The following is a 21,935-nucleotide window of genomic DNA, read 5'->3' as shown; positions in this document are numbered from 1 at the left end:
CACTCATAGAGCTCTTCTTTTCACGCTCTCTGTTGATGTGAAGGTTGCAAGAAGATCACTGGTTCCAGTCCCGGCTGGGTCAGTTGGCATTTCTGTGTGAAGTTTGCATGTTCTCCCCATGTTGGCGTGGGTTTGCTCCGGGAGCTCCAGTTTCCCCCATAGTCCAAACACATGCGCTATATGTGAATTGAATAAACTAAATTGACTGTAGTGTGTGTGTGAATGAGTGTGTATGGATGTTTCCCAGTACTGGGTTGCAGCTGGAAGGGCATCCGCTGTGTAAAAAATATGTTGAAATAGTTGGTGGTTCATTCCACTGTGGCGACCCCTGATAAATAAGGGACCAAGCCGAAGGAAAGTTAATGTTTGAATCATAAAAACACATGTGCATTCCCAGTAAAGGGTTGCAGCTGAAAGGGCATCCACTGTATAAAACATATGCTGGAATAGTTGGCGGTTCATTCCACTGTGGCGACCCCTGATGAACAAAGGGACTGAGCCAAAGGAAAATTAATGAATGAATGATAAAAAAAAATATGTACATTCCCAGTACTGGGTTTCAGCTGGAAGGGCATCCGCTGTGTGAAACATATGCTGGAATAGCTGGTGGTTCATTCCACTGTGGTCACCCCTGATAAATAAGGGGCCAAGCCGAAGGAAACTTAATGATTGAATTATAAAAATATATATACATTCCCAGTATTGCGGTTCAGCTGGAAGGGCATCCGCTGTCTAAAACATATGGTGGAATAGTTGGCGGTTCATTCCACTGTGGCGACCCCTGATAAAGAAGCAACTAAGCCGAAGGAAATGAATGATTGATTGATAAAAATATGTGGACATTTCCAGTACTGGGTTGCAGCTGTAAGGGCATCCGCTGTGTAAAACATATGCTGGAATAGTTGGCAGTTCATTCCACTGTGGTGACCCCTGATATATAAGGGACCAAGCCGAAGGAAAACGAATGATTGAATGATGAAAGTATATGTACATTCCCAGTATTGGGTTGCAGCTGGAAGGGCATCAGTTGTGTAAAACATATGCTGGAATAGTTGGTGGTTCCTTCCACTGTGGCGACCCCTGATAAAGAAGCGACTAAGCCGAAGGAAAATGAATGATTGATTGATAAAATATGTGGACATTCCCAGTACTGGGTTGCAGCTGTAAGGGCATCCGCTGTGTAACAAATAAAGACCAGAATAAAGACAAAATAAAGGCCTGAACACCAGGACCATTGTTTTTGTTTACATCCACAAAATGTCTATACTGTTTACTACAAAAAAGGATTTTGTGAAAACAGTGTTGTCATGCAGAAACTTCTTCAGTCTATAAAAGGGGTTCCCAAACTTTTCAACCCGCAACCCCTAAAATAACAATGCCAATGATTCGTGACCCTCATTATCCTCTAAGGTTATATCTCTGCGCATTGATGGATGTGAACTTCAGTGTTCGGACTTTCAGAAGTGAAAAAAACTCTGAAAACTGGACTGACAGTTTCAATTACTAGAACTTCTCTGTTGCTTTGACACAATCCACATTGTAAAAGCGCTATAGAAATAAAGATGAATTCACTCCACTAGCGTCATCACTCCACTAGCAGATCGGCGCTACGTCATGATTTTGATCCCGCCCCCAAAATTATTTTAAACCCGGAAGCTGACAAGCTCAAAATTATCCAGTTTTCCTCACAATTAAAGCTAACGGGTGTCAATGTTGTCTTAACTGATGCTTAACACACACAAATCTGTTAAAATTAAAAGGGTGTCCTGAACCTTTAATATAACGTAAACACCCAGGGGTCGCAATCCAATGAAAATAAAAAATAGCATTTTTTTTATTGTAACTTCTTTTTTTATCCTCTGGAGGTTATGGATGTAATATAATTCTAATAGTTTAATAAAAATGAATTAGATTTTTGGAAATCACCAAGCGGTTTGGTTGGTAGTGCAGTGCTTTTTTCTGCGCATATGAATGGCTCTGATGTTTAAATGTTTCTTTCATGCCGTGTCTTGTGTGGACCGACAAATTGCTTGTCACTAGAATTTTGTCATGTTCTGTGATGTTCGGATATGATGCAAGACTGAAAGCTTCTTTACACTCACTGTGTTTGCATGCAAAATACAGCATTTTAGTCACTTATAATGAACTGGAAATTGTTGTCCTTATACAAAACATGTCAAGAACTGAAGCTTCTTTAGTAAGTCATCTAAAAAAAATACCTCACTAATGTAAAAGAAACTGGATTTGAGCATTGCTTTAGTCAGTTAATAGACTACTGCCATGGCTTCTTTGTGATTGAGCCGTTCTTGACGACTTACAAAATTTTTGGTGTTGCATCATATCCTACTGCAACTTATGTTAGTTCCTGTGGTTAAAAATAATGTTCAGAGGCTGGATAAAAAGGGACATTTCTCTTGGGTAAAACGTGAGAAGCTAGAGTTCTGTTCTGCAAAATGTACTTTTTTATGTGATATTTGAATATTGTCAACACTGTGTGTTTAAACAACAAGCCTATAATGCTAGAAAACCACCCACAATTGTATAATCCTCATTAGGGCTGCACGATATTGGAAAATAATTCTATTGCAATATTTTATTTTTCAGCGATAAATATTGTAATATGAATACAGTTTCATAAGATGGTTTGAACAGCTCTATTTGACAGTTTTCAGGGAAGTCTAACAGTATTTTGGTGCAAAAATGTAATAATCGCAATGCAAAAAGATGGGGGGGGGGTTGTGTGGTGGGTGTTTGGTGTCGTGGATGATAGTGAAGACCAGGGGTTGGGGGGGGGCATTTGTGGATTGGGCAAATAATAATATCTCTGGTTGTTGTTGTTGTCATTAGTATATTTATACAAATGTAAACAAATATTTAACACATCCCAATTATTTGCATGTCTTTAATATTAACATTTATTCAGCAGGTTTTATTAAAAATATTGGTTATGTTTGTTAAAGTTAAGTGCTCTTTTCAAGAATTGTAATTATTTTGGAAATTATATACAGTTGAAGTCAGAATTATTAGCCCTCCTTTGATTCATTTATTTATTTTTTTAATATTTCCCAAATTATGTTTAACAGAGTAAGGACATTTTCACAGTATGTCTGATAATAGTTTTTCTTCTGGAGAAAGTCTTAATTTTTTAAACACCATTTTAAGGTCAATCCTATTAGTCCCTTTAAGCTTTATTTTTTCGATAGTCCACAGAACAAACCATGGTTATACAATAACTTGCCTAATTACCCTAACCTGCCTAGTTAAGCCTTTAAATGTCACCTTAAGCATCTTGAAAAATATCTAGATAAAATAAATCAGTTATTAGAAATGAGTTATTAAAATATGTTTAGAGGGGGTCTAATAATTGTGAGACAGACGAGTCTTCGCTGAGGCCAGCGGAGAAATTAAAATGATCGTGCCCAACTGAGCCTGGTTTCTCTCAAGTTTTTTTTCTTCACTTCCGCCATTAGTGAAGTTTTTTTTCCCTCTCCGCTGTCGCCACTGGCTTGCATGGTTAGGATCTATAAAGCTGCGCATCGTTGGATTTGCCCTTCAATATTTGGACTCTCAGTAGTGATTATTAATCCACACTGAACTGAGCTAAACTGAACTGAACTTAAACACTACAAACTGAACTACACTGTTCCTATTTACTGTGACCTTTTATGTGAAGCTGCTTTGACACAATCTACATTGTATAAGCGCTATACAAATAAAGGTGAATTGAATTGAATTGAATAATTCTGACTTCAACTATATATAGTATATAGTTGAAGTCAGAATTATTAGCCCCCCCCCCCCAAACATCATATTTAATAACTCATTCTAATAACTGATTTATTTTATCTTTGCCATGATGACAGTAAATAATATTTGACTAGATATATTTCAAGACGCTTAAGGTGACATTTATATATATATATATATATGTATATATTTATTTATTTATTTATATAATATTATTATTTTTATTTGTGAATTTTTTGGGAAAAACATTTTTCTAATTTTATTTATTTATTTATTTATTTATTTTAGCTGATGTAAAAATCATCCCATCTGTTCCCAAAACCAAAATGCGATCTGAACCATGAGTGTGATCCGTAATCACTATGAACTATGATCTGTTTATCCCAGGGGTGCCCAAACACGGCCCTGGAGGGCCAGTGTCCTACATATTTCAGTTCCAACCCCAATTAAACACACCTGAACCATCTAATCAAGCTCTTTCTATGTCTACAAAAACATTCAAGCAGGTGTGTTGAAGGAAGTTGCTAAACGATGCAGGACCGTGGCCCTCCAGGAGTTTGGGCACCCCTGGTTTAACCACTAGTTTATGCACAGTAAGATACTATAGATAACTTCAGTTAAATATTCATGCCATCTGACACTTTGAATAAGATCTCTCATTTAATTATTTGGATGCCTGAAAACATCTTTAAAATATCAGTATTTTTAACTTCTATTGCACTGGGGGGCCGCCCTCACTATTCTGCCACCCTATGTCACCCCTATGTATGCGCCGGCCCTGATTGCACCTAATATGCCCTGTTTAGTAAATTATGGATGCACTTATTGTTCTGAATACTTGTGAATGTGCTTTAGGTACCTAACAGGGAAGCGGACTGCTGGTGGTTTTCAATAACAGAGCTCTCCTCCTCGTCTTCCCCCCAGTCTGCGATGTTTGCAGGTGGGATGCACTGCTCCAAGAATAGATCTTCATCTTCATCAAAGTCCATGTCTTCTGGCGGCCAGCGCAGCTCTCCACTCTCCACCTCGCTCACATCGGTGGGCTCCACCACAATGGACGGCAGGCGCTCCTTCCCCTGCGGAGAACAGGTCAGAGTGCCTTCAGTGCTCAAAACAACTTCCACTGGGTCTGGGAAGATCTGCAAAATCAAGCAGAGAGACAGAGGGGATACAGTAAGAGAGAGAAATCTTATTGCAATAGTGCTACATAATATATCGAAAAATTATCATTATCGCGATAATTGAATATATCAATATTCCTATCGCAGAGAGGTGCAAGAAAATACTTCTTTTTTTTTTTAAGATTCACTGAAAGGAAAATACTCAGGTGGTATTGGGGCAAACTTAAGATGGCTGAAGTTCATTGAATTTATATGTTTTGCCCATGAGGTTATCGGCTCTGTTATCTTTTTTTTCATCCAAATTTGACTAATTAAATGAGAAGGCTGTAAAGTTTTAGTTGAGTAGAGTTTGGACCAACTTCAAATTGACTGATCAGCTTAAAGTGGGTGGGACTTGAGCTCCAAGTGGGCTGTTAGTTTTTTTTAAAGGTGCAGTATGTAAGTTTGACACCCAGTGGTTGAACTATGTATTGCACGCCTGGTTCAAAAGCACACTGTCTAACACCGTTTACCTCAGGTACACCTCATGTTCTTTAATCAGTGTTAAATGCTAATAATTTGAGTGTGAATGCCATTTCACCTGACATTTATTGCCATACTACTGAAAGCAGCAGCAGATAGTTCAACTCAGATCTTGAAAATAAAATAAACTGTTTGAAATTGAACTTCAGAACTGTGACTCAGTGCAAGCCAACACACATAAGTGATTCAGCATGTACATTTAATAATGTTAAAGAGGTTTAATATGTATTAATTAGATAATCTTACCATTGTGTTGGAGTGCAGTGAATGCACTATTCTGAATGACTTTATTTAAACTTCTGTTGTGTTTCATCTGGTGCAAACAGCCAATTTTGTCACGTAGTGTGTTGTTAGGACACTAGGTTACAATGTAACCTGCTCACCTAATGTTTACGCTCGTGATATTTATATTATTTGCTCAGTAATAACCACCTCATGTGGAATTCTCAATCTGCATTTCATTTCGAAGTCTGCTACTGTCCACTGGAGGTTGTAATTTGTTTGCGGACGCACACTTTGAGCGCCTTCTTCTCTAAATTATGAAATACGCTGTTTTCCATCAAGGCAACCTGGGGTGCTGAAATATAATTGGCTAAAGCAGCGGTGAGCGGGTTAAATAACCAAAACAAAGACAGCTGTTCCAGCACATAACACACATTTTCAAATATCTGCAGACATACTGTGGTATTATTATGATTTAGAACAGTCTAAAATGTACATACAGCACCTTTAATGCCTTTTACATGCCACAGAGTGTTTATTAATGCTCCACCTAAACCAACCCCAAACCCAGCCTACTTGTGTTGTATGTTTTTTCCCACTTGGAGGCCTTACGTCAGTCAAATGGGGCATTACTACCTGTAGCTGTTCTGCAATTGGCTAGGAGGGGAATCTAGAGCTGAAAATAAGTGAGGTTTATTAATAAACTAATTTCGAGAGGATCATGTGCTTATGATTTATCACAGCCGGTCTCGTATTAAGCTAATCAGTATCATCCAATCATATGAGCCATAAGCTACTATAAATAACCACAGTTTTCAGTCCACTTTATCTTAGTTTGGAAGAAACCCCCCTTCCTCCCATTCTCCTCCTTCACTTTAGATCGGGCGGCACGGAGGCCCAGTGGTTAGCACTGTTAGCCCCACAGCAAGAACACTGCCAACCCTGGTCCTGCCAGGTCGGTAGGTTTTCTGTGAGGAGTTTGTATATTCTCCCCGTGTCAGCGTGGGTTTTCCCCGGGTTCTCCGGTTTCCTCCCACCATCCAAATATATACATCATGCATAACAATGAAGCATTTGTCTAGCCCCCTTTTTTCCTCACGTGTTCCCTTAGCTACTGCAGACGGGGAGTTCTGAGATCCACCGAGCTCAGGCTCCCCTCTCGCTCTGCAAACGGGAGGAAGCCCCGGGCTCGAGGATCCCTTGAGCTCGGGGCTCTCTCCTGGGACAGCATGCCAAACATGCTTTTGATGATCATCAGCTAAGTGTGAACTCTTGAAATACTAATGAAGGGGGTTGAGATGAGAGGAAAATAGCAACTGCCAAATAGAGTCAGAATATCTGTAGGTTTTATTCATTCTTAGTGTCTAAATGTTTGCATTTTGGCAGAGTTTTAGATGAGAAAAATATCAATTTTTACTTCTTTTACTATGATTATTACATAATATATTTTTAGAAGCTAATAAAAATAGCTTTTCTCTATGGAAATGTAATATTGCAATCAAAATATTCAACAGCAGTATCGCAACTGATATGATAATAATAATAATAATATTTTGTTACTCTTTCTTTAACTTAAAGTGTTTAGTTGAAACCTGACTAATTGGTTAAAAATAGTTAAAGTAACATAAAAACGTTTGTTGTCATCACTTTTTGTCATATCATTTTTTTTAACAGTGTGGTCGCGTTAAAGTTTGAGATTGTCATGATGTGGTCAAAGTGAGGATGAAACACCAACAGGCTTCTGAAATTCTAGCATGTGATTGACTTTATTGCAATATTGAGAACCTAAGGAAAACCGCATTTATCAAATGAACCAATATTGAAACACAGCATTGCAATATAGCTTGACCACATTATTCATGCAATGTGTAATCTGCAATGATTCATTTAATGCTGTTGTGTACAACTAGTGTCACCAAACAAAATTTAAGAAGCATTTAAAGAGGTAGTTCACCCACAAATGAAAATGTACGCACTATTTAATCTCCCTCAAGTGGTTGCAAACCTTCTGTCGAATACAAAAGAAGATGTTTTTAGGAAAGCTGAAAACCTGTAACCATCAAGTTCAATAATAGGCAAGGCAAGTTTATGTATATAGCACATTTCATACACAGTGGCAATTCAAAGTGCTTTACATAAACAGGAATAAAAGAAACAAGTATAAGAAAAAAAAACATAATAAAATTGGTAAAAAAAAAACATAAAGCTGATAAAATGTGTTATAAAAGAATGAAAAAGAAGAGAAAAACATAATAGTGCGATCTGTCGGACGTAGCACAGTGCTCATTCAGTAAAGGCACAGCTAAACAGATGTGTTTTCAGTCTTGATTTGAACGTGCCTGTTGGAGCACATCTGATCATTTCTGGAAGCTGATTCCAGCAGCGAGGGGCGCTGTTAGTAGCTGAAAGCTGATTCACCCTGCTTTGACTGAACTCTTGGAATTTCTAGTTTATATGATCCTAAAGATCTGAGTGATCTGTTAGGTTTGTATTCAGTGAGCATACCTGTAATGTTTTGAGGTCCTAGGCCATTTAGTGATTTATAGACCAGTAATAATACTTTAAAATCAAATACTAAGGAAGTCAATGGTTACAGGTTTCAAGTATTCTTTAAAATATCTTCTTTTGTGTTCGACAGAATAAAGAAACACTATAGGTTTGGAACAAGTGAAGGGTGAGTAAATAATGAAAGAGTTTTTTTTGTTTGGGTGAACTGCCCCTTTAAATAGCATCTGTTTTGGGGGAATTATTGTACTGTATAGCTGACTTCAACTAAACTCAGATTTTCCTTTTTCGTTTACATGACATTTACTGAAAATGTACAATTATCAATATACAATAATCCTGTATATGTGAAACATCATGCTTATTACATGTTCAGTTTAGGGTGTCACGGTGGCGCAGTGGGTAGCACAAATGCCCCACAGCAAGAAGGTCACTGGTTCAAGCCTCAGCTGGGTCAGTTGGCATTTCTGTGTAGAGTTTGCATGTTCTCCGCATATTGGCGTGGGTTTCCTCTGGGTGTTCCAGTTTCTCCCGCAGTCCAATGACATGCGCTATAGGTGAATTGGGTAAGCTAAATTGTCCATAGTGTATGTGTGTGAATAAGTGAGTATGTGTTTCCCAGTGATGGGTTGCGGCTGGAAGGGCATCTACTGTGTAAAACATATGTTGGAAAAGTTGGCGGTTCATTCCGCTGTGGCGACCCCAGATTAATACAGGAACTAAGACGAAAAGAAAATGAATGAATGAATAAATACAAATCAAGAACATTTCCATTCCAATCCATTAGTACATTATTGCTGCTTAAATGTACAATTATAGTTGCAATTTTTGGAGGACTAAGAGTATCATTTAAGGAAATGAATGAATGAATGATTGGTTTATTAATTAAAAATACACACGTATAAATCAGACATATTTAAACATTTATTTATGTAGATAAATGTATCAGTTAAATGATAAAAATTTGCATTTCACAATCTCAAATATATTCTCAAATATATGACATTTACTATAATTTACTATAAAATTATAATATATTTATACTATATTGTTTTTTTTATAAAAATATAAATTTAATAAAAAAAAGGAAAGGCTGTGAAAAATGTCTTTGCTCCATTTAACATAATTAATAATATTTGACAATTTCACAGGAGGGCTAATAATTGTCCTTTGGCTTAGCTCCTTATTTATCAGGGGTTGCCACAGTGAAATGAACCACCAACTCATTCATTCATTCATTCATTTTCCTTCGACTTAAGGCTGATTTATGCTTCTGTTTCAAGAGCATGTGTATACATCGGCACAGCCTACGTATGATCGCAGAGCCCTCACTGTGGCTGACGCTGACGAGCACTTCTCAAACGCAACGACCAATCTGTGTTTGGTCGGCTTGGTAGTGCTGACGAGTGTGGGCGGAAGTGAGAGCCGCACGAGCCCGATGGAGCGAGTGTTCACAAGTGTCGAGTCCCGTAAAGGAGCTCCAGATGGAAGCTGTTGTTTTGTGTTTACCTTATGATTAAAGTTATTGCACGTCCGCTGGTTCCCACCTCTGAATGAGCGAGTTTCAGAAAAAGCAAAACACCAGTGAAGAAACTCGACACAGAGAAATATAAAAACCTACTGCCAGCTAGTGTTTCGGAAGTGTTACTGCAGAGCAACAGAAACAGCGTGCATAAATATAAATGCACGGCAACACGCATTGCATGCGCAGTGGCTCACGTCGATCACTCGAAGCAGAAGTATAAACCAGGCTTTAGTCCCTTTATTCATCAGGAGTTGCCACAGCAGAATGAACCACCAACTTATCCAGCATATGTTTTACAACACAGAAATGCCAACTGGCCCAGCCGGGACTCGAACCAGCGACCTTCTTGCTGTGAGGTGACAGTGCTAACCACTGAGCCACCATGTCGCCTCCACTACTTCAAACTATTCCACTATATGTTTAACACAGCAGATGCCCTTCCAGGTGCAACCCAGTTCTGGGAAAAACCCATACACACTCATTTACACATACACTCATACACTACAGCCAATTTTAGTTTATTCACTTCACCAATAGCGCATGTGTTTGGACTGTGGGGGAAACTGGAGCACCCGGAGGAAACCCACGCCAACACGGGGAGAACATGCAAACTACCCCATAGAAATGCCAACTGGACCCCAGCCGGCACTACGAACCAGCGACCTTCTTGCTGTAAGGGGAGCCACCGTGCCCCCAAAGTGTGACCTGTTTCTTGTCCAAAACCATAACAGAGTTTAGACAAAAAAATCATAATCCACACAGTGACTGTGTGGTGTGCAAAAAGAAATGTTGTGTTGTCTGAATTCCGGCATTACAGACTCACGGCAAAGATTAAAGAATGACAGATTGGTTTGTTACCTGAAAGGGGCAGTCTGTCCACTTCTGCTGGGCTGGAAACTCATCCATGGCTTGGGCTTCTGAGTATCCCATCCCTCTGTTATTTACCACAAAAAAAAAAATAATCAAATAAGTTGAAGTTTCACAAACTAATTTCGAGAGGAGCTCGTGATATCATTGACTGCAGCTGGCCACCCATCTACATGCATTAGTTAGCCAATCAGATTAATCCCAACTCACTATAAACCTAGCTAGAACTACTCTCTTATCTTCGTTTTCTGAAGAAACCCCCATCCACCCCTTCTCCTCCTTTCCGTTCTTTACCATGGGGAGCTCTCGAGAACCACCTGATCTGCGTACTCCACCCCACTGCTCTACGGACCAGGCGGTAGCCCGGGGCTCAACTATCTCCGGCTTCCGAGCATGCCAAATCTGCCTTAACAAGTTGTCAAACAATATCAAGTGTGAACTTTTGAAATTAAAAGCTCCATGCAAAACATCTAAATGTCATCTGCAAATGCATTTTTTTCAGCCTCCTATGTTTATGTTCAGTAATTTCACTTCAAAGTTAAATTTGAATGTATTAATTGCCATAAAAGTAAATACTGTTAATTTATTTAATTTATTATTTATTTAAAATAAAATAAAGTTTAACAATATAGCATTTTAACCCACTGGTAGACCTACACTTAATATTATAATTGTTGTTTTACCATATGGTTTGAGAAATAACAATAATAATAGTCCGCAGAATCGTGGGAAAATCGTAATCTTTATTTTAAGCAAAAAAAAATCGTGATTCTCATTTTGGGCCAGAATCGTGCAGCTCTACTAGTAACCTCAGACAAACACAGTGCATCCAAACACTGCAGCTTTTTTTTTTCTCTTCTTCATTGTGGTCGCTTGGTTATGAGAGACGCCAAGGGGAGCACGAGCGCGCAGCCTATTGTAATGGTTAAGGAAAACACATGCGAAAATGAGTGCCGTATAGCAGCAGTGAAGAGATTGTAAAAAAAAGGATGTAAGGATGTCGCCAGAGTGGCTTTTGGTTTCTTTCTTGTGGCATCCCAGGGCGCACAGCCCATTGTAATGGTTAAGGAAAACACATGCGAAATGAGTGCCGTATAGCAGCAGTGAAGAGATTGTAAAAAAAAGGATGTAAGGATGTCGCCAGAGTGGTTTTTGGTTTCTTTTCTTGTGCATCCCAGCCACTATAGCTCCCCCATCTGAAAGAGTATTTAGCACAGGGGCTAATGTAGTCATCCAACTTCACATTTGTATTGTTCAGTACGTATTTGAAAAATGATGGCTGGTTCCTTTACTTGAAAGCTCAGATTGATTAACATAATTTGATTTGTTCACAGAGTTTGAGGTTTACTGTATCGTTATTATTGACACCTTACAGATGTTGATCTACCTTTACAATTGCCACGCACAATGCATTTTATTTTAAGTTTAAGAGTCTCTTTAACACTTATGTTTATTTTTATTATGAAGAGATCAGATATTTTGGATGAATATTTTTGTTTTTGACTATTAAAACTATTTGCCTTAGTAATGTTAATAAATTAAAGTGGTTAAATAAAAAAACCCTAATAATCCTAAATGTATTAAAAAAAATATTCACTAATAATCATCGATATCGAATGATATGAAACATGATCTCATGGTTTTTTATTTTTTTATTTTTTTGCAATATCGCTCAGCCCTACGTATATTTAATAAAAAGTAAAAGAGACAAAAGTAATATTAAATAAATAGATTTTTCTCACAGTTTACACCAGTCGCAAAGCTAAGAAACCAGGCGGGATACGGGATTGGCTTAATCTCAGTTTGCTCCCGGGTGACCTGTGACTATCGTTCCACTCTCAAACCCTGATGAACGGCCGGATTACAATGCTTATAGCAGACAGCCAGGGAGCGATTATATCAAAATGGATTATACGCTCTCTCGTTTTTCATTAGCAACAGATTGGATAAGAGCGCTGAATTGTGGGTCATCACTGCAGATTTGAACGCTATTTACGGCTTACTGTGCATTGTACGTTTTTTTTTTTACTAAAAAAAGTTACTAAAAGGGTGGCTCAGTGGTTAGCACTGTCACCTCACAACAAGAAGTCGCCGGTTCGAGTCCCATCTGGGCCAGTTGGCATGTCTGTGTGGGAGTTTGCATTCCTCCGGGTGCTCTGGTTTCCCCCACAATCCAAACACATGCGCTCTAGGTGAAATTAATGAACTAAAATTGACCTGTAGTGTATACATGTGTGTGTGTATGGGTGTTTCCCAGTACTGGGTTGCGCTGGAAAGGCATCCGCTGCGTAGAAATGTATGCTGGAATAGTTAGCGGTTCATTCCGCTGTGGTGACCCCTGATATATAAAGGACTAAGCCAGATGAAGTTGCTAAAGGGTCATGATACATGTCACATGGTATTATATTGCATGTGAGTAGCATCCACGTATAGGAATTTAACACTGTTGCTTTAATTCCGTGATACAGTCGCATTTTAAAATATTGAGTTTAAAACATGTTTTGAGGCAAAAGCATTTTTATGCTAGAAAGGATCACAAATTGTTATTTTAAGCTCCATGTTCTGAATAGGCAGATGCTTTTATCCAAAAAGGCTTCAAACTGGATGCTAGAAAAACAATCCTCATTTCTGCTAACCACTTTAGTGATGGGTTGTGTCATAATGGGCTTACTTAATGCTAACTAGCAAAATCCTGACACCCTCGGGTCATGTGGGTATTAGGTGCAAACAAGGGTTCAATGTGTGACTTCCTGAACGTTATCTGTAGTTTCCTTGCAATGCAGCTGCCAACTTCTCTAACATGTTTTGCAAGTAACTGTTGTTTGGTGTTTCTTCATATTTCAGTGACTAAATCTGCTTGTGAGTTGATTTTTGAAGTCTTTTTTTTTTGTTTATTTCTTTGTTTCGTTTTTGAATGTGTTTTCTTTATGGTGGTCATAATATCATACACTCAATAAAATAAACATTTGCTGTTCGTTCATCTGCTTGTTTAAAATGAGCTGAAACAACACAATTTTAGATTTTTTGGGGCGACAACTTGGTTGTTTTTTACATTCAATCCACTTAAATTTGTAAAAACAAGTTAACTTAATTCCTTCATGTTGTTTCAACACAAATGATCGTGTGTAAAGACTGTATGGTCATAAAAATGCTGGCTTCTACACAATTGTTTAGTGTGAGAAGGGCGCACCCACACTATGCTATCCGAACCGTGCCCAGGGCGCGTTTCCCGGTTATTTTGAGAAGTTGTGAGTGCTCTGAATCATGCTGAGGCGCGGTTGAGCCCGAAACTGAAGACGAGACATGACTTTTAAGGGACTGATTTATATGGATTTATTAATCATTCTTGCTGTTCAATAAACGCAAACTGTCGTAGTTTATTAAAGACGCAAACCCCTCACTGCACGACAGCGGCACCTTCAGCAAACTCCTAATTCCTGCAGCACAAGGACTTCATGATTGTTTATGAGCGTCAAAAGTGGCTGATCTGTTCTGCGTAATATTTGACTGTATGTCACTGCATATCAATGACTTAAATGATATAAGCGCTCGAGTCCCAGCTGGATCAGTTGGCATTTCTGTGGAGAGTTTGCATATTCTCCCAGTGTTAGCGTGGGTTTCCTCCGGGTGCTCCGGTTTCCCCCCAATCCAACCACATGTGCTATTGGTAAATTGGGTGAACTAAATTGGCCGTAGTGTATAATTGTGTGTGTGTTTGTGTGTGAATGACAGTGTATTGGTGTTTCCCGGTACTAGGTTGCAGCTGGAAGGGCAATCCGCTGCATAAAACATATGCTGGAATAGTTAGCGGTTCATTCCGCTGTGGCGACCTCTGAAATAGAGACTAAGCTGAAGGAAAATGAATGAACAAACAGCAAACATTATTTTTTTTGAGTGTATGAAAGTCTATTACATAAATGATGTATTTTATGGGCAATATAATACGTATATATAATAATTAAGTGTGGCTGTCTAAACCACGAGGGAAATCAGTCTATGATTTTGAATATTAGTTATTGTCAGAAATTACAGAAAAAAAACAGATCTTTTGTATAAATCTTTGCACATATGTTGCACTGCCTTGTTTAAATGTTTATCAAGAGATGACAAAGTCAATTGGGAACAGAATATATGTGTTTTTAAGTCAGATTTCATAGTCTGTTTTGCAGATGTCTGTTACATAAAATGCTAGCTATGAAACTATATACAGCATAATTATGTAACCTAATGCATATTGCTGTATGCTGTCTTGTCATTACCCAAAAAATTATTCTGTCATCATTTATTATTCATTCATTCATTCATTCATTTTCTTTTCAGCTTCGTCCCTTTATTAATCTGGGGTCGCCACAGCAGAATGAACCGCCAACTTATCCAGCACGTTTTTACACAGCAGATGCCCTTCCAGCCCCAACCCATCTCTGGGAAACATCCACACACACATACACACTCATACACTATGGACAATTTAGCCTACCCAATTCACCTGTACCGCATGTCTTTGGACTGTGGGGGAAACCGGAGCACCCGAAAGAAAACCCACGCGAACGCAGGGAGAACATGCAAACTCCACACAGAAATGCCAACTGACCCAGCCAAGGCTCGAACCAGTGACCTTCTTGCTGTGAGGCGGCAGCACTACCTACTGCACCACTGCGTCGTCTCATCATTTATTAATAAAAAAAAAGGTTAATATATGTACACTCAAAAAACTGCTTGGTTGTTTTGACCCAATTGTTGGATCAGTTTTGGACAAAAATCTATTGGGTAGCTTTTTGGGTTTGTCCATGTTTGACCCAACATTGTATTGATACAACCCAGCACATTTTATAGTGTGCAAACATTTACATTTCACACAAGACTGTTTTAAAATAAGATCCAATTGATTAAATAGCTTAAGTTATAAACTAATTTCGAGGAGGATCACGTGCTATGATTGATCTACTGGCTTGCTTGGTTTGGGAATTGTGGAGCTGCGCATCGATGGATTTGCTCTTCAGTGTTTGAACTTTCAGATGTGAAAATTAAACCACACTGAACTGAACTGAACTGAACTCTGAAAACTGGACTGGCACAGTTCAATTTACTATGATCTTCTATGTTAAGCTGCTTTGACACGATCTACAATGTAAAAGCGCTATACAATTAAAGATTAATTGAATTGGTCTCGCATCAACAATCATCGATAAACCAACCAGATGAATTCAAGCCTACAATAAATAACCTATATTGTTTTACTTCCCTTATCTTTGTTTTGAAGAATCCCCCCGTCCACCCCATCTCCCCCTTTTTTCTCCTTTAACAGGGGAGGCTGTTGAGAACTACCTGATCTCAGACCCCCTTTTATCCTCAGTGACCAGGCTGGAGCCCTGGGCTCAGTTCTCTCCTAGCTTCAGGGTTCACTCCCAAGACAGCATGCCAAACCTGCTATTAGTATCAAGCAATAGCTGAGTGTAAACTCTTAAAATCATTTCTTTTACAATTATATCATATAAAATAGTAATATAGTGTATATATAGCCTGCAGCTATCTCTCTGAAACTCTCACATGGTCACCCACTGAAGCTAAGCAGAGCTGCTCCCGGTCAGTACCTGGATGGGAGACTACATGGGAAAGCTAGGTTGCTGCCGAAAGTGGTGTTATGTTAGTGAGGCCAGCAGGGGGTGCTCAACCTGCGGTCTGTGTGTGTCCCAACACCCCAGTATATTGATGGGGACTCTATACTGCTCAATATTGCGCAATGTATTTTGGATGAGACCGAGGTCCTGACTCTCTGTGGTCGTTAAATATCCCTAATATGTCCTTCAACATAAAGTAGGGGTTTAACCCCAGCATCCTGACCAAATTTGCCCACTGGCCTCTTTCCATCATGGCCTGTTAACCATCCACATATCATAATTGGCTTCGTCACTCTCTGTCTGCTCTACACCAATCAGCTGGTTTGTTGTCTGGTGCAATATGGCTGCTGTCACGTCATCCAGGTGGATGCTGCACACTGGTGGTGGACGAGGAGATTCCCCCCAAAAGTGTCCAGAAAACACTATATAGTTGTAAGGAATTATTATATATTTTTTCCTACTTGACTACTGGATTTGAAGTAAAGGTTGTGTAACATCGTCTACAAGCTATTTTAACTTCTAGATTTTTTTTTCTCAAAGTTGTAATGTTAATTTTTCTTTTTCAAATGTTTCCTAAGTGATGTTTAACAGAGCAAGGACATTTTCAATGTTTACATATAATATTTTTAAGTCTAAGTTAAGCCTTTAAATGTTACTTTAAGATGAATACTAGTATCTTGCACAATAACTAGTTCAATATTTTATACTTTACTATTATACTTCGTGTTAGTTAAATATTTTACACACAATTTACACATCATAGCTAAGTCAAACATATTAGCTATTAGAAATTAGATCTTAAAACTATCATGCTTATAAATATGTTCGATAAATCTCTACATTAAACAGCACTTGGGAAATATTTTTAAAGAATAAAAAATTCACAGGAGGGCCAATCATTTCGACTTCATCCGTATATGCCCACAAGACCAGCAGCCTCGTGTGTTTGTGGAATAGACTACTGTATATGTCATTTTATTATTTCTTTGTCCTTCCCGATCCAAATCTCTTTATATTCTCTCAGAGGGATTAAGGAAGCCTGAAGACCTGTCTGATAAACAAAATCCCCCTTTTTACTTCCAGTGTGTGTGTGCGTGTGTGTCAGCTTAAGCCATCTACAGAGATGTATAATGAAATGAAGGTCAGTTTCCTCTGAAAAACCACAGCCTGCTTTCGGTTCACACCTCAACAGAATGTTTTTAAGTTTTAAATTTTAAGGGCATCTGCTATCTTATTCTGATTTTCTGAAAGATATATAGTTCACTCAGAAATTAAAATGATCTCAGTTTCCTCACCTTGAAGTTGTTCCAAACCTTTATGAGTGTTTTGCCTCATAATAGGAGATATTGTAAGGAAAGCTGTTAACCGGTTACCATTAACTTCCATAGAATTTCTACTATGGAAATCAATGGTTACAGGTTTTCAGCATTCTTCAAAATATCTCCTTTTATGTTCAGAAAAGAAACTCATAAATGCCTGCAACCACTTGAGTAAAAAATGAGTACATTTTCAGTTTTTGGGAGGTTTATAAACGTATTAAGGGGTAAAATTGTCATTATTTACACAGCTTTTGCTTTATTTCCTTATCACAAAGATGTCATTTTGAAAATGTTGGAAACATGTAATCATTGACTTTTACAGGATTTATTTTTCCTGCAATGGAGGTCAATGGTTACAGGCTTTCAACATTTTTCAAAATATCTTCTTTTGTGATCAACAGAAAAAGGAAACATGTAAAGCTATGGAGCTACTCTATGAAGAGTAAATTTTCACTTTTTTGTGTGTGAACTGTCCGTTTAACTCTATTTAGGCCAAAAAGATGCATTATGAAATGAAGGATAACGATGATACGTAAAATATTGAGCAGCTAACAAAAACTATCATGCTAATTAAAAAAAAAACCTGTCGTGCAAACTAAATAAATCAATACATTTTTGAATCAGTCATTCATTTTCCTTTGGCTTAGTTTCTGTTTCAGAGGTTGCCACAGCAGAGTGAACCGCCAACTATTCCAGCATATGTTTTACACAACAGATGCCCTTCCAGCTGCAACCCAGTACTAGGAAACACCCATACACTCTCATTCACACACACATTCAAACACTACGGCCAATTTAGTTTATTCAATTCACCTTTAGCGCATGTGTTCGGATTGTGGGAGAAACTGAAGCACCCAAACGGAGACCCACGCCAACACATGGAGAACATGCAAACTCCACACATAAATGCAAATTGGCCCAGCTAAGACTCGAACCAGTGACCTTCCTGCTGTGAAGCGACATTGCTAACCACTGAGCCTTGATTTTTGATGTTTATCATATTTTCTTTCTCATTTTTCTCTTCTCTTTCAGTCAGTGCACCAAAAGAGCAATTTCCTCACTGCGTTCTCGCTTGTGAAACAGCTGGTGAGCATTTATTTTATTATTTTTTTCCCCCATGTAATGGACGTCACATATCTGCTCAGGTCTCTGACGACAGCTGCCTAGCGGTTAGAGTTGTAATCCTGCCTACCCCTCCTGCTGCCTGTGGTAAGTCATTAACAAGCTAACGGAACAGATTTCACTCCGGCACGAGGCAGCAGCTCCACATGCTATTCACAGGCTCTCTCGCAGATTGGGGACACACAGAAAACAGCTGATCAAGTGAGAGTGTGACATTCATCAGGTGCTTTTAATACACCTGACAATCATTACCTGCATCAAACTACAAAAACATGCTTTTCTTACTTAGATTTTTTGTCATTATCATAATTAAGCTTTTTTTATCATTCTCATATTTACTAGTTAAACAAAAATGTAAACAAAAATTTATTTATAGCATATTAAATCGTATTTTTAGAATTATTAGATTAAATGCAGATCCAAAATACTAATAATGAAATTTCATTTAAATCTCTATAGTCATTAACTATCTTTCAAACCTGTTTATCAGTTTAAATGTTAAATAAAATTGAAATATTTGGTTTCTTGTCCTTAAATCAGAAGCATTTTCTAGACGGGCTGAAAATACAGTCTTGATTTAAGAAACAATATGCCAAAATGAAGTGATTCTGTCCTTAAAGGGCACCTATTTTACCCCTTTTTCCAGATTTAATATAAATCATTTGTGTCTCCAGAATGAGTCTGTAAAGTTTCAGCTCAAAACACCCATCAGATTATTTATTAGCTCTTTCAGAAGTTTTCATTTTTAGCTCTGAGCATCTTGTAGCTGTTTTTGTGGACTGTGCCTTTAATGCCAGTTCTCCCCGCCCGTTCCCACGTGCCTGTCAGAGTGTACCTCAGTCTCCGCCCCCGACTGTGTCAGATAAACAGCCCAGTGACAGACATGAAGGAAGCAGATCTCCTGTAACGTTCTTGAGAAATACTACAGTAAAAACTTTACCAATGATTATTTGATGTATTTGCTGTGGAGTTGCAACGATGAGTCACACACAATGTTACAAAGTTCACGTGCACACACACACAGACAGCACGCACGTTTAGCTTTGAACTGTTTTTGTACATCAAATGTGACAGGATACACGTTAATATCCACTGCTGTATGAATATACGTAATGTTAATGTACAAAACAAACCTGATTTAACATCCTGAAAATATAGTTAGACATTTTGATTGAAGCGTCTTCTTTTATAATTGTATTGACACTGTGGTGATAAAGTAAAGCTGAAGTTAATCGCTGTAATTCATTACAAACGTGATTTTAAAAACGTGTTAAACTTGTAAAACTCATTCTTGGTCACATTTGATGATGATTGATGATCACAGAGAGGTGAACAGATTTTTTAATCCATGCAGCAACCGTGCTTTGCGCGCGTCCTGTCTTGTTAATATGATTGCACGCATTACTATGGAGACCTGTTAATACGTGGCTATCAATCAATTCGGTGGGCGGGGAAAACTGCACTCCTACATCAAGTTGTGGTCGGCCTCAAAATGGGAGGGATTTGGATCCTATTTTAACGTCAGGAAATAAAATTTAAAAGAAAGAGAGAGAGAATTATTGTGTTTATATCACCCCAATATGACTGTGGACACACTTTACCTACACACTGTTCTGTCCGAACAACTTATAAAAGATGATTTTCATCATAGGCGCTCTTTAAAACAAGCTAAATAATCTACCAAAGCAGTAAGCAAAATAATCTAGTTTATATATATACTTTTGATATAGGATTATTTATTTTACCCCATTGGCAGATTATTTATCTTGTATTAAGAAAAAACTTATTTAGTTTAGACATTATTTCTTGAAAGGGGGCAATATGTTTTGCTTGTCTAGAAAATGCTTTTTTTTTAAAGAATTTTCAGATATTTGGACTAGAAACAAGACCTAATCTAATTGAGAAAAGCATTTTTTTGCAGTTCATGATTAAACACTAGCAGCCTTACAGCTAAAACCATTGACAGGTTAATAATTTATTGTTTAATTAAACCGGCGACGCAGTGGTGCAGTAGGTAGTGCTGTCGCCTCACTGCAAGAAAGTTGCTGGTTCGAGCCTCGGCTGGGTCAGTTGGCGTTTCTGTGTGAAGTTTGCATGTTCTCCCTGCATTCGCGTGGGTTTCCTCCGGTTTCCCCCACGGTCCAAAGACATGCGGTACAGGTGAATTGGGTAAGCTAAATTGTACGTAGTGTATGAGTGTGATTGAGTGTGTATGGAAGTTTCCCAGAGATGGGTTGCGGCTGGAAGGGCATCTGCTGCGTAAAACGTATGCTGGATAAGTTGGCGGTTTATTCCGCTGTGGCTACCCCGGATTAATAAAGGGACTATACATATATATATGTATGTATATACACACACACACAGTATAACACTTAACTATATATATATATATATATAATATATATAAGTTTTTTCCACTGTTTACTATTACAAATGTAATTGCAATATATGTCACTGCACATTTGCACATTTTAATAACAACTGCATATGTAGGATCTCACATTCATTTTCTTTTAAAATGACTAACATTATTTACAGTGAGCTCTGAAAGCATCATCTGTTTACACACATACAATCAATCAATCCAGCGTATTTTCGAAATCTCCTGGCCAAACGGCATCAACATCATACATAAGCGTTTGTCCCTGTTACATCAAGCCATCTGTTCAGTCATGCACAGAAACACACACAACTGTAAGGAGTCCTACCCATCGGTGGGCAAGCAGTCGTCCTCTTGGGTGGTGCAGATCTCAACGCTGCCCATGCCTGGTATGATGATAGGGGGCAGAGAAGGGCAGCTCCCACAGCACTGCCCCTCCGCAGGCCCCATCGGCGGGCACTGTTCTTCCAGGACGAAGCCTGACTCTGGGTTAATCGGAAAAGACTGCAAGCCGATACTCCAAATGTCACTGCACATCAAGCAGTCATGTCCCTTTATGATGGCTTCTCTTGCCTGACAGTCTTTATCCTAAACTAACTCCCTCTCTCTCTTGTCCCGAGAAGAGGAGAAGGGCTTTATAGAAGAGCTGGATTAGTGTCTTTGTCGATTAGTGTGGCGGGGCGGGTGACGTCAGAGCAGTGAGCGGCCTGGCACTCAAGCCAGGTGTGCACTTACTAGTGTGCATACGGGTCTTAAGTCTATACATTCTGAATTGGCTCGCTTAAAAACATGCCTTCAGTGTTAATATGAGTCCATCTCAGCAGATATACTCAAAATATGGGTTCCATCAACATATATTTATGTAAACATATTCAATTTATATATAAAAAAAAATAAAAACTGCACACTTATTCTGACCTGTAATTATTAAAATATATCAAAAGTAAGTGAACTTTATTCATGTCAGATTAGTGATCTGAAAGATAG

The 21,935-nt window shown here is 38.4% G+C and overlaps 1 protein-coding gene across 1 annotated transcript; it reads right to left on the bottom strand.

The window, feature by feature from the left end:
- Positions 1-4,598: 4,598 nt before the first annotated feature.
- Positions 4,599-21,398, bottom strand: lbhl (LBH regulator of WNT signaling pathway, like). Its single transcript, XM_056477994.1, has 3 exons — positions 21,277-21,398; positions 10,501-10,576; positions 4,599-4,886 (listed from the first exon to the last, which is right to left on the bottom strand). Exons 1-3 carry the CDS (start codon positions 21,396-21,398, stop codon positions 4,599-4,601), a joined length of 486 nt encoding a protein of 161 aa, XP_056333969.1.
- Between the last annotated feature and the right edge of the window lie 537 nt (positions 21,399-21,935).

The sequence above is a fragment of the Danio aesculapii genome, chromosome 18 (genome assembly GCF_903798145.1).
Source record: "Danio aesculapii chromosome 18, fDanAes4.1, whole genome shotgun sequence".
Lineage (NCBI taxonomy): Eukaryota > Metazoa > Chordata > Actinopteri > Cypriniformes > Danionidae > Danio > Danio aesculapii.
This window is presented reverse-complemented; position numbering and strand designations above follow the sequence as displayed.

Excerpts from the sequence above, each read along its gene's own strand:
- lbhl (XM_056477994.1), bottom strand. The coding sequence starts at position 21,398 with ATGGGGCCTGCGGAGGGGCAGTGCTGTGGGAGCTGCCCTTCTCTGCCC. Across the intron at positions 10,577-21,276 it reads GACTGCTTGCCCACCGATGG|AGGGATGGGATACTCAGAAG; the intron begins GTAGGACTCCTT and ends GGTAAATAACAG. Across the intron at positions 4,887-10,500 it reads GGACAGACTGCCCCTTTCAG|ATCTTCCCAGACCCAGTGGA; the intron begins GTAACAAACCAA and ends TTGATTTTGCAG.